This window comes from Squalius cephalus (genome assembly GCF_949319135.1).
Source record: "Squalius cephalus genome assembly, chromosome: 17".
Lineage (NCBI taxonomy): Eukaryota > Metazoa > Chordata > Actinopteri > Cypriniformes > Leuciscidae > Squalius > Squalius cephalus.
Window position 1 is genome coordinate 4,149,708 of NC_137138.1, and position 15,980 is coordinate 4,165,687.

General features: G+C 39.1%; 2 protein-coding genes across 8 annotated transcripts in view; one reads left to right on the plus strand and one right to left on the minus strand.

The window, feature by feature from the left end:
• Positions 1-15,980, plus strand: part of LOC307144900 (uncharacterized protein) — a 102,204-nt gene that overhangs the window by 75,182 nt on the left and 11,042 nt on the right. For 2 of the 6 annotated variants that reach the window (XM_079847618.1, XM_079847619.1), the window contains exons 3-4: positions 6,499-6,618; positions 11,847-11,966. In XM_079847618.1, coding sequence (XP_079703744.1) covers positions 6,499-6,618; positions 11,847-11,966 — 240 coding nt within the window. Of the gene's footprint in view, positions 1-216; positions 2,676-6,498; positions 6,619-6,779; positions 9,540-11,712; positions 11,811-11,846; positions 11,967-15,980 lie in introns of those variants that run through there. The other 4 variants (XM_079847617.1, XM_079847616.1, XM_079847615.1 and 1 more) reach the window with 4 other exon arrangements.
• Positions 1-15,980, minus strand: part of LOC307144912 (uncharacterized protein) — a 137,677-nt gene that overhangs the window by 18,715 nt on the left and 102,982 nt on the right. The gene's annotated exons all lie outside the window — the stretch shown is intronic.

Sequence of the window (15,980 nt, forward strand, 5' to 3'; positions counted from 1 at the left end):
GACATAGCATAAAATATGAATAAAATATTTTTTCTCAAAAAAACTAAATTCTCACACAAAGTTCTGGTCCTCAGGAAGATATAACAATACATCAAAAAGTAGATACTAGAAGACTCAGTAGTAAACTAGATTTGTGCTAAATTAAGAATTAAATTTATTTATGTTTCTCTTCTGACCTTTTTTAATTTAATTTTGGGAATTTAATGTTGATTTTAGACCCAATAGAAGTGAATGAAGACAAACAGCATCTGTTTCAAAAATCTCATCATTTCAAAAGAGAAGATGGAAATGCGGTCGTTTCAAAGACTGAAGAGAATTTCACACAGAAACAAGCTGGAAAATCTGGAGTCAAAGGATCTTTCACCTGTTCTGAGTGTGGAAAGAGTTACATGCATAAACCAGACCTTAAGAGGCACATGAGAATTCACACTGGAGAAAATCTGTTTGCATGCACTCAGTGTGGAAAGAGTTTTATACATAAAAGAAACTTAAATGACCACATGAGAATTCACACCGGAGAAAAACCTTTCACCTGCACTCAGTGTGGAAAGAGTTTCACTTACAAAAGAAATCTCAATGATCATCTGCACACTCACTCTGGAGTGAGATCATTCAGCTGTGATCAGTGTGATAAAACATTTGTTGTGGCATCAGGCTTAAAAACACACCTTAAAGTTCATGCTGGTGCGAAGCCTCATGTTTGCTCTTTTTGTGGAAATAGTTTTTCGCTACTGAAAAATTTACAAGTTCACCAGCGTATTCATACTGGTGTGAGACCTCATATCTGCTTTGACTGTGGGAAGAGCTATAGTACATCGAGCAACTTAAAAACACACCAGAGAATTCATACTGGAGAGAAACCATACAAGTGTTCACACTGTGGAAAGAGTTTCTCTCAGTCGGGAGTCATGAAAGCTCATGAGAGAGTTCATACTGGAGAGAAGCCGCACCAGTGCTCTACATGTGGGAAGAGTTTCACCTTCTCTTCTAATCTACTGAAACATAAGAAAAAGCTTTGTTGTCTAAGTGAGCGAAAACACTTGTGAAACAATGGCGGTGTCAGTCCATTAAAACTCTGAATGTTCCATGAGCTGTTAAATCATTGCTGTGTTTACACTTGGCATTAATATGCGATCACCGTGAGGGGTGGGGGGGGTGGGGGTCAGTTTGTGTGACGTCCACCTGTGAATGCAGACACGATGGCTGGATTGCGTTTACATTACACTGAGATCCGATCACAATGCGTCCTCGACTACCTCCGAATATGGGCACGCTGATCAGAAGCGCGTTTACACTTGTCTTTTCAATGTGTATGTAGACAACATCTGGATACAGGTCGCATGTTAATGCCAAGTGTAAACGCAGAAGATGTTAAGAAACTCACTCTTGAAGTGTGGATGAAAATATTGAAATCAGTCAAGTTTGGTCATGGGTAGTTTATGGTCGAATGGGGTTTATATGGCCAGTAATGTTGTATGTAATGTACTTATTTCTATGAGAAATAAAAAGGAACAAAACTAAAGTGACTTAATGAATAAATTAACTTTTGTTTACATGTAACCAAAAGGGTTCTGACATTGTATACTATACTGTTAAATAACTCTATTGCAGACTTTTGGTCAATGTTGATTAGGTTAAAAATAAATTACATCTTATTAATTACAAAACAGGCAAGTTTAGTGATTTGTAAAAACCAAATCAGTACACTCATAAACTGACCGTCTAGACAGGGAGAACTAGGCCTATTCCAACAAGCTCTCTCATCCTGAACACAAATTTGCTTTCTTTCGTAATATGGGCTGATATACTTTTCTGTACATAGTATGCTTTAATAGTTAGATGTTTACTGAGTTTGGTCTTTTAATATCACTGTCTTAGTACTTAAGCCACATGCCACGTTAAGCATTTTCTTTATAACAGTTTTCTATGGGAGGAAAATGCTTAACATGTAATCTTAAACGCGTTGCATTCATATTCTGGATTAATCAGCTTTTCTGTTCATAGTATGCTTTATTAGTATGGTGTTTACTGAGTAATTAAAGGGATAGTTCACTTTGAAATTAAATTTTGGTATGTTTTAGCTTACCTGAAGGGCATCCAAGATGTAGGTGTCTTTTTTTCCGCAGTAGTTTCAATTTTTATATTTTTAGGTCAAACCGTTCTTGTCTGACAGTCATATCATGCAGGTCTATGGTCACTGTCTCAAAGAGCATGCACAGAGTCCAAATTAAAACAATTCCCCATCGTCCAAATTAAACAATTCCCCATTGTAAGTACACATTGATGGCCTAAGACACGAAACGAGCGGTTTGTGTGAGAAAACGAACAGTATTTATATCGTTTTTACCTCTTATAACACAGCCACGTCCAAGTGATCTGAGGGCGCGGGCGCTTCCTGCTGTGTGACATGTACGCAGACTGGTGCAAAATTTTATTTCAAAGTGAACTATCCCTTTAATATCTCTGATTGGAGTAAAAACAATTCACGCAAATGAGAACTCAAGACATGCACATACATCTGAACATCTGACCTCTCATTATATTTCTTAATATGCCATATTTGGTAGGGGTTGATCTTTGAGTGCTATGATAAGATGGACTGGACATTGTGGCTTTATCATTTGTATAAATATGACATTTCTTCCCTAATAAACTTGAAAATGTTTTGGTACTACACTGTCTCTGCGTCTGCTTGATCATTCTCCTGAGATCTCGCATTGCTGCTGCCACACATCACATTTGTCCATTTCCACCTGATGACTGATAGCTTTGAGGCTGCAGGTAGTCTACCTAAAATTAATCTAAGAGATCTGGGGGCTCGTCCGGGATATTCCCAAGAAACATGGGACTGAAAATCATCCTCCATCACAGGTAAGTTGCTTTTAAAGTTTTCCTGTGGTGGTAGGATTGACTGTATTAGGTAGACGAATATGTACACCTGTGGGGGTTTGGATATCCCGTCCAACTGATGATTTGGATTCAGCTTTCGCAATCCGTAGGGCTACAGTGACCGAAAGTAATGCATTCTTTTTTTTTAAACCAGATAGGTTGGCGTCCAGAGAGGAAAAATGATACCTGGTTGAAAACAACTCGTTCAAGTGTTTTTGTTATGAATGGTGGGAGAGAGACAGGGTTATAACTGTCTACAAGTGACTTGTTTAATGTGGGTTTTTAAGAAGTGGGGATACCTGAGCCTGTTTGAATGTGGTAGGAAAAACGCCAGAGCTGAGGGATGAGGTGATGATAGTGCTGGTATAAGTGTAGGAGAGATGGCTTGTAGAAAGTGTGAGGGGATGGGATCTAGAGGGCAGGTGGTAGGATGACTGGAGAGAAGTTTAGACACTCTTGCCTCAGTGAGAGTAGAGAAGGGGGAAAGAGGATGTCATGTTGTGGATGTGGTTGTGGAGCTGAGATCTGACTACTGATGGTTATAGTTTTGTCAGTGAAGAAATTAGCAAAATCATCAGCAGTTTAAGAGGTGGTAGTGGAGGGGGACACAGGAGCGAGTTGAATGTTTTGAAAAGCGTTCGTGTTAGAAGCGTTGTTGATCATGTTGTGGAAATATGATGATTCAACAGTTAAAGGATACGAGCAGAGATTGATACATACAAAGTAAGATGGGTCTTTTTATTTGTGCCATTTCTCTCTGCTGCCCTGAGTTTGGTCCGGTGTTCATGAAGAACATCAGATAACCAGGGATTAGAGGGAGTAGCGTGTGCTGGCCTAGAGGAGAGGGGACAGATATAATGTCCTCTGTTCGTTGCTGTATTCACATCCAGAGATGTGCATTGTGAGGGTGAGGGAAGAAACAATGACACCGCAGAGGAAAGATGGGAGGGAGAAAGTGAGCGCATGTTTCGTCTGAATGTAACTGGTGGAGGGGTTGGTGGTGCACAAGTAGTAAGTTGCAGATTTTAGGTAAAGAAGAAATTATCCGAAATGTGCAGAGGTTTCACTGAAATGTTGTCTGTGATGCAGTTGCATACATAGGTCAAGTTGGTTGCCTGATTTGTAAGTGCCTATGGTGAGGAGCCGTTTGAGATGGAATGAGGCAAGGAGAGATAAGAATACTGTAGCATAAGGCTTCTCTAGATGAGAAGCTAGTTAAAATCACCAAAAACTAGTGGACTGCCATCCTCAGAGAATGAAGACAGCAGCACATACAGCTCCTCTACAAAGGTACCCAGTTTGACCTAGGGGCGATAAATTACTACAATATGGATTGGTATTGCATAGAGAAGAGTGAGTTGAGTATTTCCAATAGTTAGAAATGAGAAGGCCTGTGCCCCCACCCCTCCCAGGCTGGCAAGGGGTGTGAGAGAAAGAGAAGTAGCGGGGGTTGCTGAGTCCTATGGATGAATCCAGGTCTCAGTCAAGCCCAAGATATTGATAGTATATTGAGTTGCAAAGGTTGGAATAAAGTCAGCTTTGTTGACTGCTGACTGACAGTTCCAGAGACCCACAGAAAAAGAGAGGGGTGCATTAGAAGAGAAGAAAATGGGACACAGATTAGCAGAATTGCGCTGCCTTCTGCATTAGATGGTTGAGCGGTGTTGAGAGACAACAGGAATGTACTGAAAGCAAATGTGGTGTATGGGAAAAAGTTGGAGAGAAGGGGAAAAGAAAGATACTTAAGTGCCTTACCGGTGTTGGAATTGAAAGAAGTTTTCACTCTTAACATTAATATTCCAACTATTTTAATTGAATCACACTATAATAAACCAAATACACTAAAATGCCAAAAGTTTTGGGACGTCTGCCTTTACATGCACATGAACTTATGGAGTTGGCCCGCCCTTTGCAGCTTCAACTCATCTGGAAAGGCTTTCCACAAGGTTTAGGAGTGTGTTTATGGGAATTTTTGACCATTCTTCTAGAAGTGCATTTGTCAGGTCAGGCACTCAAGTTGAACGAGAAGGTCTGGCTCGCAGTCTCGCTCTACTTCATGGACTTTCCAGGTCAGGACTCTGTGCAGGCCAGTCAAGTTCCTCCACACCAAACTCGCTCATCCATGTCTTTATGGACCTTGCTTTGTGCACTAGTCCGCAGTCATGTTGGAACAGGAAAGGACCATAGCCCAAACTGTTCCCACAAAGTTGGGAGCATGAAATTGTCCAAAATGTCTTGGTATGCTGAAGCATTAAGAGTTCCTTTCACTGGACCTAAGGGGCCAAGCCCAACCCCTGAAAAACAACCCCACACCATAATCCCCCCTCCACCAAACATTACGCTTGGCACAATGCAGTCAGGCAAGTACCGTTCTCCTGGCAACCGCCAAACCCAGACTCGTCCATTGGATTGCCAGACAGAGAAGTGTGATTCATTACTCTAGAGAACACGTCTCCAGAGTCCAGCGGCGGCGTGCTTTATACCACTGCATCCCGCGCTTTGCATTGCACTTGATGTAAGGCCTGGATGCAGCTTCCTGGCCATGGAAACCCATTCCATGAAGCTCTCTAGACACTGTCCTTGAGCTAATCTGAAGGCCAAGTGAAGTTTGAAGGTCTGTAGCTATTGACTCTGCAGAAAGTTGGCGACTTCTGCGCACTCTGCGCCTCAGCATGCGCTGACTCCGCTCTGTGATTTTATGTGGCCTACCACTTTGTTGCTGAGTTGCTGTTGTTCCCAATTGCTTCCACTTTGTTATAAAACCACTAAACTATAGTTGACTGTAGAATAATTAGTAGTGATGAAATATCACGAATGGACTTATGGCACAGGTGGCAACCTATCATGGTACCACACTTGAATTCACTGAGCTCCTGAGAGCAACACATTCTTTCACAAATGTTTTTAGAAGCGTCTGCATGCCTAGGTGCTTGATTTTTTTACAACTGTGGCCATGGAAGGGATTGGAAGAACTGTATTCAATGAACTGGATGGGTGCCCCAATACTTGGCAATGTAGTGTATCATGTAAGAGCAACACAAAAATCCGCTAGATGAGAAAAACTGATTATTTGATCAAGACACTCAAAGATGGATAATTAAGGGTTGATTGTGTTTGAATATTTCCTGTTGTGCTTCATTCTTAGTCCCTTAATTGACAGTTGAATGGATAATTTCCATTCCATTAATTAAGTTTGAGCTCAATTTATATGATTTCAAGGGTCCTTAATGTTATCAGGGATGGTACAGGGATTCATCCAATAAGAAATATACATTACATCATATAGAGATGTGATACAGAGAATAACAAGTCCATATATGGCAAATTTCTGGAACAAAAAGTAATATTCTTTCCGTCTTTGCCTTGCACTCCTGCAAGTGCACACAGCAGCCTTCTCTCTTAGACAAAGAAGAATAATGAAATACATACAGCGAGAGAGACGTCAGGCTGCAAGATGAATTATGCAAACAATTCTAAGATCACTGATTGTAAGTGTGATGATCATCTGCTAAATGAGCAACAACGACCACAATTCACTCCTTCAGTCAGTGAAGCTCCCACAGCTCCCACAGAGTTTAAATGCTGGGGAATATTCCCATCTTCCCACAGGAGAAGAAGAAGCAAGCAGGAGGAATTACTCCAGGAGAAACTATGGACATACTATTGTAAAGATGGAGATTAAGGAAGAACCCTGCAGAATAAAAGATGAAGATACAGAGGAACAAATAGGTTGGTGTTTTCCTTCATTCTCTTTAATGACTGATGAGGAACATTAAGATGAAAACTGACATATAACAATACATCTGAAACTGTAGACTCAGTAGTAAACTAGATTTGTGTTAAATTGAAATTGAACTTTATTTCTTTGTTTCTCAATATGTTGATTTTAGAACCCATTGAAGTGAATGAAGAAAAAAACCACCAGTTCCAGTTCACAAATGAAGATGGAGAACTGACATATAAAAATGAAGACAAACATCTGTTTGAAAAACCTCATCATTTCAAAAATGAAAATGAAAACACTGTCGTTTCAAAGACTGAAGAGAATTTCACACAAAAACAAGCTGAAAAATCTGGAGACAAAGGATATCTCACCTGTTCTAAGTGTGGAAAGAGTTTCATATATAAATCACATCTTGAAAGACACATGAAAATTCACACTGGAGAAAAACCATTCACATGCTCTCAGTGTGGAAAGAGTTTCATATATAAATCACATCTTGAAAGACACATGAATATTCACACTGGAGAAAAAATGTTCACATGCTCTCAGTGTGGAAAGAGTTTCAGACAGAATAGCTCTCTCAAAGATCATCTGCACTCTCACTCTGGAGTGAGATCATTCAGCTGTGATCAGTGTGATAAAACATATGTTTCTGAATCAAACTTAAGAAGACACCTCAAAGTTCATACTGCTATGAAGCCTTTCTTTTGTTCTGTTTGTGGAAACAGTTTTTCACGAATGCAACATTTAAAAGTGCATGAGCGTATTCATACTGGTGTGAGACCTTATGTGTGCCCTGACTGTGGACAGAGGTTTAATACATCCAGTGCCTTAAGTTCACACCAGAGAATTCATACTGGAGTGAAACCGTACAAGTGCTCACACTGTGGAAAGAGTTTCTCTCAAATGAAATCCTTGAAAGTTCATGAGAGAGTTCATACTGGAGAGAAACCGTACAAGTGCTCTTTGTGTGGGAAGAGTTTCGTCCAAATATCTAACGTACAAACTCATAAGAAAATGCATTGCCCGAAGTTGCCTAAATGAGCAAATGTGCATCTTCAGATCCATCATTCACAAATAATACACTTACAAGTAATAATTTGACATTCAGATTCAGCAAAAGATGGAATTTGTTTTAATAGAGTGATTTAATCTAAGAGGGTAATTTGCTAAAATTATTTTGATCATTTGTGAAATAAATTTTTGTCAGGGTCAGCAATAGTTCATGAAACTGGTGTTGCTGTAAAATTGTGATTTATGAAGAGATGTTTTGATTCTTTAAGGAGTTCAGTTACTTTCATTAATTGTGCTTGAGGATATAAATGATGCATTGAGAACATTTTGAATAGACTTCCTTGCATTTAAATCTTTTTTTTTACATTTAAAGAAATGATCTGTATATTTTGAGACAAAGAGAAATAAAAAGGAACATAACTTGTGACAATGAGTAAATGTACTCACAATCAAGGGGTTAAACATTGAGCAACATTTACCAAGTGTGTATTAATAAATCATACTTTATGCAGTAATGTATTCAACAGGTGCTTTTATCCAAAGAGACTTGCATTGCATTAAAGGTGACCATGATTTCAGTTCATTGGCTTTGCTAGTGTCATATTCTACTGTTTGAGCTACAAGAAGGCTAATAAAACTGCGCCATATGTATTTCAATTCATATAAGCAGATATTAACAATGGAAATTATGAACCCTGAATGAAATGCACATGCTCTGTGCATGTAGTGGCAAAGAGAGGGAACTTTTACTATTCATTGGTCTATAATTAAGTAAAATAAAAATAAAGTTATATTTGCATCCACACCAACGAATAATAACGGTCTGTTTATTCTAAGCTTGCGCGGTGCGGTTTTAAAGTGTGTACAGCATGTCATTTAACATGTTTTTACTGTTCTTGTTGCGTTTACACAATTTTAACCAGCAGATGTCCACAGCAGGCTATTTTCAAGTGAATCTAGTGTAATCAATCTAATCTAATAGTGGAGTAAAAACAAGTCTTTTTCACTGCAACTTCAAAGGAATTAAGACAATGTTGCTGATACCTGAGGTAATTTTATGTTTCACTGTTTGCTAGCCTGGCATAATGATCTCATCTCCATTAATACTTCTCAATATTTATTCAGAGTGCATGGCCGATTGTTTTCCATATATCCATTTTCTTTAAAGTATCATTAAAAAGGGGTTTGGACTGGTCAAACAGCGGTGGATTTTCTGGACCGTCTATCATTTTAAATGCGCGAGCCTTGGAATTTGAATGGATTCTGATTGGCTGTCAGTGTTTTATCATTCGACAGCTGGGAAAAAAACATTCTGAAAGTGATTCCAATTATATAGTTCCTCTATATCGTTATCGTTATAGCTGTGGTGTGAATTCTACTAGTCTATCTTTATTGTTAACTGTATAGTGTAAGTGTACCCATTAAGCCCATGAACCCTTAAGGCCACTTTCAACTCTGAAGTCAAATTAAAAAAAGAGAAAATAATATTTTATGCTGCTCATTATTTTACCAAATCCAGTGATTTGTTACTTTCCTGGCATTTTTATTGCATACCAATCACATTTGGCAATGTTGAGTTAGCCCCACCTATGTGCACGCTGTCTCAGGGGACTCACACAAAAACTTTGGTGTTCGGGATCCTTCAGAAATCTACACATTTCTGCAATTTTCAGCCATTTCTTTGGTAACTACATTGCTATTATGTCAAATAAGAGATAAATGTATTGTGTTTTGTGTAAGAACAAATAGTACTTTATCATTATATATAATTTTCCTTTAAATGGGAAGTTTTATTAGCTTGAGTTCAAAGCTAATCTCTAGATCAGACTGCCAAAGAATTAAGCATGTGAACTGCAAACAATAAATGTTTTGTGATTCATTTTTACAAATAAATCCATCATAAATTGTTTTGTAAAGAAGATTATTTTCATAAATTAACTTTTTTTTAAAGATGGGCTTAAATGGTACAGTGCCACAAAACGCATGCAAACTATAGCCAACACAAGCTAACCTTGAATGAAAACATTTCTCAACGTGGGCACAATGAAAATTACTTTGATACTTAGTCCACAGTATATTTAAGCTCCATGCATGTATTTGTAAACATATCTTACATTTTTAAAGGAAAATGTTGTCTTTCACTGTGGAACCATTTAAGCTATTTTTTTAGAAAATGACAGATCGTTTCGCTAGATAAGACCCTTATTTCTCGACTGGGATCGTGTCGAGACTTTGAAGCTGCATTGAGACGGACATTTGAACCTTCTTTGAACATTTGAATAGTTGGGTGCCATTGAAGTCCATTCTGTGTAGAAAAATCCTGGAATGTTTTCCTCAAAAACCTTAATTTCCTTTCGACTGAAGAAAGAAAGACATGGACATCTTGGATGACATCGGGGTGAGTAAATTGTCAGCAAAAAATCTTTTGAAAGTGAACTAATCCTTTAAGGCTTATACAGGACCCCTAAGGCCTATACGGGACCCCCCTAACCCCAGAGTCTGGAGCCCCAACTCGGCTTCCTTCCCGGGATACACCCGATCAAACTTCCAGCTTGACTCCAGCTACAACTCCAGTCAAGGTGACTTAAGGCTCCAGACCACCAGCCACTAACACCTACTCATCCCACTCAGGGCTCTAATCATTCTAATGATTTTTTTTAATACTTCTTTAAAATCAATACATTTTGTGAATCAATGACAATCAATAACATCTAAAATTAGATACTAGTAGACTGAATAATAAACTGTAATTTGCTAATTTGGGAATCCCTGATTTTGTTTTTAATTTGTACATCTTTAGTTGAACAATTCAAATCATAATGATTTTTATAATGGGAATGAACCATCACTGAACTTACTTAAAGGAGAACTCCGGTCAATTTTAACATTGAGCTCATTTTTTTGTACATTTGGAGTGCTGTCAATACAGAGAACAACGACAAAAATCGGTGTTGCCTACACCGTGTTATTCTATTTTTAAAATTTGCACCCTGTTGACTTCAATGGGGCAAGTACTAAACCTGCTTTTAGGCTCTTAACATCCTTAATGTGTCATTACAAGTGCACAGAAAATGTGAGTGATTCCTTCAGAGTGAACACGAGTGAGTCTGACTGAAGTAGATGTGAAAGATATGTATAAAAATGATGTTATTTAAGCCAGCGCAAATACCTTTGTTTACATCCTGTTTTTCGGTTAAAGTCCAAAGTAGTCGATTGCCGAGTTCACACGCATAGGTTTAATACCTATGATCACGCGCGTGAACTCGGCAATCGACTACTTTGGACTTCAACCGAAAAACAGGATGTAAACAAAGGTATTTGCGCTGGCTTAAATAACATCATTTTTATACATATCTTTCACATCTACTGCAGTCAGACTCACTCGTGTTCACTCTGAAGGAATCACTCACATTTTCTGTGCACTTGTAATGACACATCAAGGATGTTAAGAGGCTAAAAGCAGGTTTAGTACTTGCCCCATTGAAGTCAACAGGGTGCAAATTTTAAAAATAGAATAACACGGTGTAGGCAACACCGATTTTTGTCGTTGTTCTCTGTATTGACAGCACTCCAAATGTACAAAAAAATGTTAATTTTATGTTAAAAAAAATGTTAAAATTGACCGGAGTTCTCCTTTAAGCTGGAACATGAGGGACAATGTCAAAATGAGGTCACTTTACAATAAAATATACAATTTACAGATCAAGACTCAGACAGCAACATAGTGTTGACACGTGGAGTCCACACGGCCAAGATGTGGACTGGATCTGGGCCAACACCATGTTGCTGTCTGGGGAATAAGAAAACCACTATAACACTCTCTCAATACAAAATGGCAACAGCATCTCCCTTCCACATCAGCATCCACACTGTATCTCAAAGAACGCCAATCGTCGAGGTTTTTTCTTTGTAACATAAATTCTACACTCAATTCAAAATGCAATGAATGACAATAATTGTGCATCACCACTTAACAGCCAAATTCCATGATTACTGAATTTACACTTTGGGTTTGATATGAAGCTCAAAGTGTAAATTCAGTAATCATGGAATTGTTTCTAAATGACTATTTGCACCTGGATAATTGCGAGTGATTGTAAGTGTGATGATCATCTGCTAAATGAGCAACAACGACCACAATTCACTCCTTCAGTCAGTGAAGCTCCCACAGCCGTTCATGAGAGTTTAAATGCTGGGGAATATTCCCATCTTCCCACAGGAGAAGAAGCAGCAAGCAGGAGGAATTACTCCAGGAGAAACTACGGACATACTATTGTAAAGATGGAGATTAAGGAAGAACCCTGCAGAATAAAAGATGAAGATACAGAGGAACAAATAGGTTGGTGTTTTCCTTCATTCTCTTTAATGACTGATGAGGAACATTAAGATGAAAACTCACATATAAAAATAACATCTACAACTAGATACTAGTAGACTCAGTAGTAAACTAGATTTGTGCTAAATTGTGATTTTGAACAATGTTTATTTTTGTTTCTCATTTATCCTTTTATTAAATTATGGGAATTTTTTTAAATTTATTTTAGACCTGATGGAAGTGAATGAAGACAAACTGCATCAGTTTCAAGCTGGAAAATCTGGAGTCAAAGGATCTTTAACCTGCTCTGAGTGTGGAAAGAGTTTCATATATAAATCATATCTGAACAGACACATGATAATTCACACTGGAGAAAGGCCTTATACATGCTCTCAGTGTGGAAAGAGTTTCACTTATAAACATACTCTCAATGATCATTTGGTCTCTCACTCTGGAGTGAGATCATTCAGCTGTGATCAGTGTGATAAAACATTTGTTGTGGCATCAGGCTTACAAAAACACCTTAAAGTTCATGCTGGTGTGAAGCCTCATGTTTGTTCTGTATGTGGAAGGAGTTTTTCACAACTGGAACATTTAAAAGAGCATGAGAGTATTCATACTGGTGTGAGACCTTATGTGTGCTTTGACTGTGGAAAGAGCTTTAGAATATCCAGCAACTTAATAAAACACCAGAGAATTCACACTGGAGAGAAACAGTACAAGTGTTCACACTGTGGAAGGCGTTTCGCTCGGTCAGATTCCTTGAAAGCTCATGAGAGAGTTCATACTGGAGAGAAACCGTACAAGTGTTCACACTGTGGAAAGAGTTTTGCTCGGTCAGGAAACATGAAAGATCATGAAAAAGTTCATACTGGAGAGAAGCCGCACCAGTGCTCTTCATGTGGGAAGAGTTTCAACCACTTATCAAATCTACAGAAACATAAGATAAAGCATTGCCTGAAGCTGAAGGTGTGTAAGTGATCAAAGTTTAGATCCATGACTTGTAATTTATTTGATATTCAGACTAAGCAAAAGATGGAATTACCTTTAATACAGTAATTTAATCTAAAATTAGTAGGAAGGTTAAAATGGAATATAGAAATGCAGTCGTTTCAAAGACTGAAGAGAATTTCCCACAGAAACCAGCTGGGAAATCTGGAGTCAAAGGATCTTTCACCAGTGTGGGAAGAGTTTCACCCAATCATCTACTCTACTGAAACATAAGAAAAATCATTGCCCGAAGGTGTCTAAGTGAGCAAAGTTCACTCCCATAACTTGCAAATAAGCAAAAGATGGAGTAACCTTTAATACAGTAATTTAATCTAAAATTAGTATTGAAGTTTGATTGTTTGATAAGGGGAACTGGTTAAAATGGTTGTGAATTGTATTCTGAGTGTTGCATGTTTTGTTCTTCCGACACCCGTATTGATCCTCTGTTGTGTTGCACATGCGCAGTAAACACTGAGTGTTACCTGTATACAAGATGAACTGAACAGTAAAGCAACAATGTGAAAATACTTGTGTCAGTGTCATCGCTCAAGCAGTGCATGGTCATCTCATACAGATGTACAAGAATAATAGTTCAGAAAACTAGTGTGTTGCCATAAAACACTATAATTTATGAAGGGATGTGTTTTGTTACTTTGTGGTTTATTTTCATATTTGAAACAATGGCAACAATAGTCTATTAAATGTCATTCATATCACAAACAACTTGTTTTTAGTCTCACTGTTTAGAGGTGATGCATTGAGAACATATTGAAGACTTTATTTGATTGAATCACTCTCTGCATATTGTTCAAATGTAAGAAATAAAAATGAACAGAACTTGTGATTTATTTAGGTATAATGAATAGATTTAATTTAGTTTTCATTAAATCAAGGGGTTTAACATTGTATTCAGCATTGCTAAGGAACCAGAAGTAGTAAACACTTATTCTTTTTGAAAAAAGAAAAAATGGCACCAATTTTTTTTTCTATGTATATTTGAAGAGGCGATTCCTCTCATTATGGACTCGACAAACACATCACTGAGAGAAGATGAAATGAGAGACCTCTCGAAAAAGAATGTCTCTACTGTGCTCTACTGAGTCTGGACGCTGGCAGCTCTCCATCTACAGTGAAAGTCTACGTAGCCGCTATCGCCGCCTTTCGTGACACGCTAGATGGCCATTCGGTGGGGAAGCACCCCCTGATAACGAGCTTTCTCCAGATGCCAGTTTGGGACCTATCGTTAGTGCTCAGTGTGCTCTTCGACCCACCCTTCGAGCCAGCCGAATCTAGCGACCTTAAAGTGCCCTCGGTTAAGACTACACTACTGCTCGCTCTAGCGTACGGGAAACGAGTGGGAGACTTGCATGCCCTGTCAGTGAACAGTGAATGTATGCAGTTCAGACCGGATGATTGCATGGTCAGACTCATACCCAGACACAGCTACACACCGAAGGACACCAATTGAACTACTGAACCCACTGAACTAGACACCAATTCAGTGTCACAGAAGCGCGCTTTGTGCCCTGTGCGCGCGCTACGTGCTTAGGTGAGCAGGACTAGCCAGTTTCGAGCTTTAGAGCAGCTTTTCGTCTGCTATGCGGGCGCCAAGAAAGGCAGCGCACTGTCGAAGCAGAGGTTATCACACTGTATTGTGGAAGCAGTGCAACTAGCTTATGCTTCCCGAGGAACAGATTGTCTAATAGGGGTGCGCGCCCACTCCACTAGGAGTTTGGCGTCATCATGGGCTTGGGCAAAAGGCATGTCTATTCTGGACATTTGTCTCACAGCGGGCTGGTCATCTCACAACATGTTTCCCTCGTTCATTCCCTCGGTTGCACCATAGTTGCATAGAGCTGAGCAGCCATTGGGTGACTAAGTCGCCTGAGGACACGCCACAGTTGGCGCGTGTTTCTACCATGGTTTCAACCAGGTCGTATAGACATCGACAAGTTACTGCAGTAATAGCTGCAGTTGATAATATTCACATTAACTGTTATGTGGCCCCTTATATTATGCCCACGTTCATAAGCCGGCAATGTTCTCAAAGCACCAACATGTTTGCGGCATTTTCCCCCCATATTACACCAGTTCAGTGTTGCTTAACTGGGTTCGGGGAGATACTGATGACGTTGACGCCTAGTTGGCTCTTTGCCAGAATACATTTGGGTGTTTCAACCAGGTCCGGTACCCTGCCTAGAGCTAGCACGCTATCAGTCTGAGTGCTTAGTGCTTGTGCTCTACAGGGGCTCAATCAAGCTGGGCCAACTTCCACACGGCGGAGGTTTTATATGTTCATATGTGTAAGTGAATGTCTCTGGTTACTCACATAACCGTAGTTCCCTGAGAGGAGGGAACGAGACATTATGTAGACTGCCGTGTGAAAAGCCTTCAGCCTCAATAGCTCTTGTTCAGTCGAAAGATTCTGAGGTTTTTTGGCGCCTGATGTCACCTATATTGGAGGCTGTCAGCCAATCAGGTGAGGGCGCGGGCGCCATTGGCTATTTGCAAGCAAAAGTGTTATTCAAATCAGGCTACAGCATTTTGAGGAAAATGGATTTCCCCATACGTAATGTCTCGTTCCCTCCTCTCAGGGAACTACGGTTACATGAGTAACCAGAGGCGTTTTCCCATAGCGTAAGCTAGCCTTACGCAATATTCGTTCCCTCATCTCGGGGAACTGAGGTTACATTAGTAACCGAGACGTTAAACTGTTTCATTAATCAAGATGGATTCGGAAATCTGCTCAAAATAATTTAATTTTCATTACTTTTTGGACAAAACTGTTTGTTAAAATATAACAGCTAAGAAACCTAAATGACCTTAAACATTATTTCATAAATAGATAGCAGCTGTAAAACAATTTCAAATCAATTTCATCTTCTCTCAGTGATGTGTTTGTCTGAGTCCATAATATACATAGAAATATACATAGAAAAACAATTGGTGCCATTTTTTTCAACAGAATAAGTGTTTACTACTACTGGTTGTTGGAAAGTGTGTGTTCTCCTCCTCTCTGCTGCCATCTTTACTCTTAACTAGGTTAGG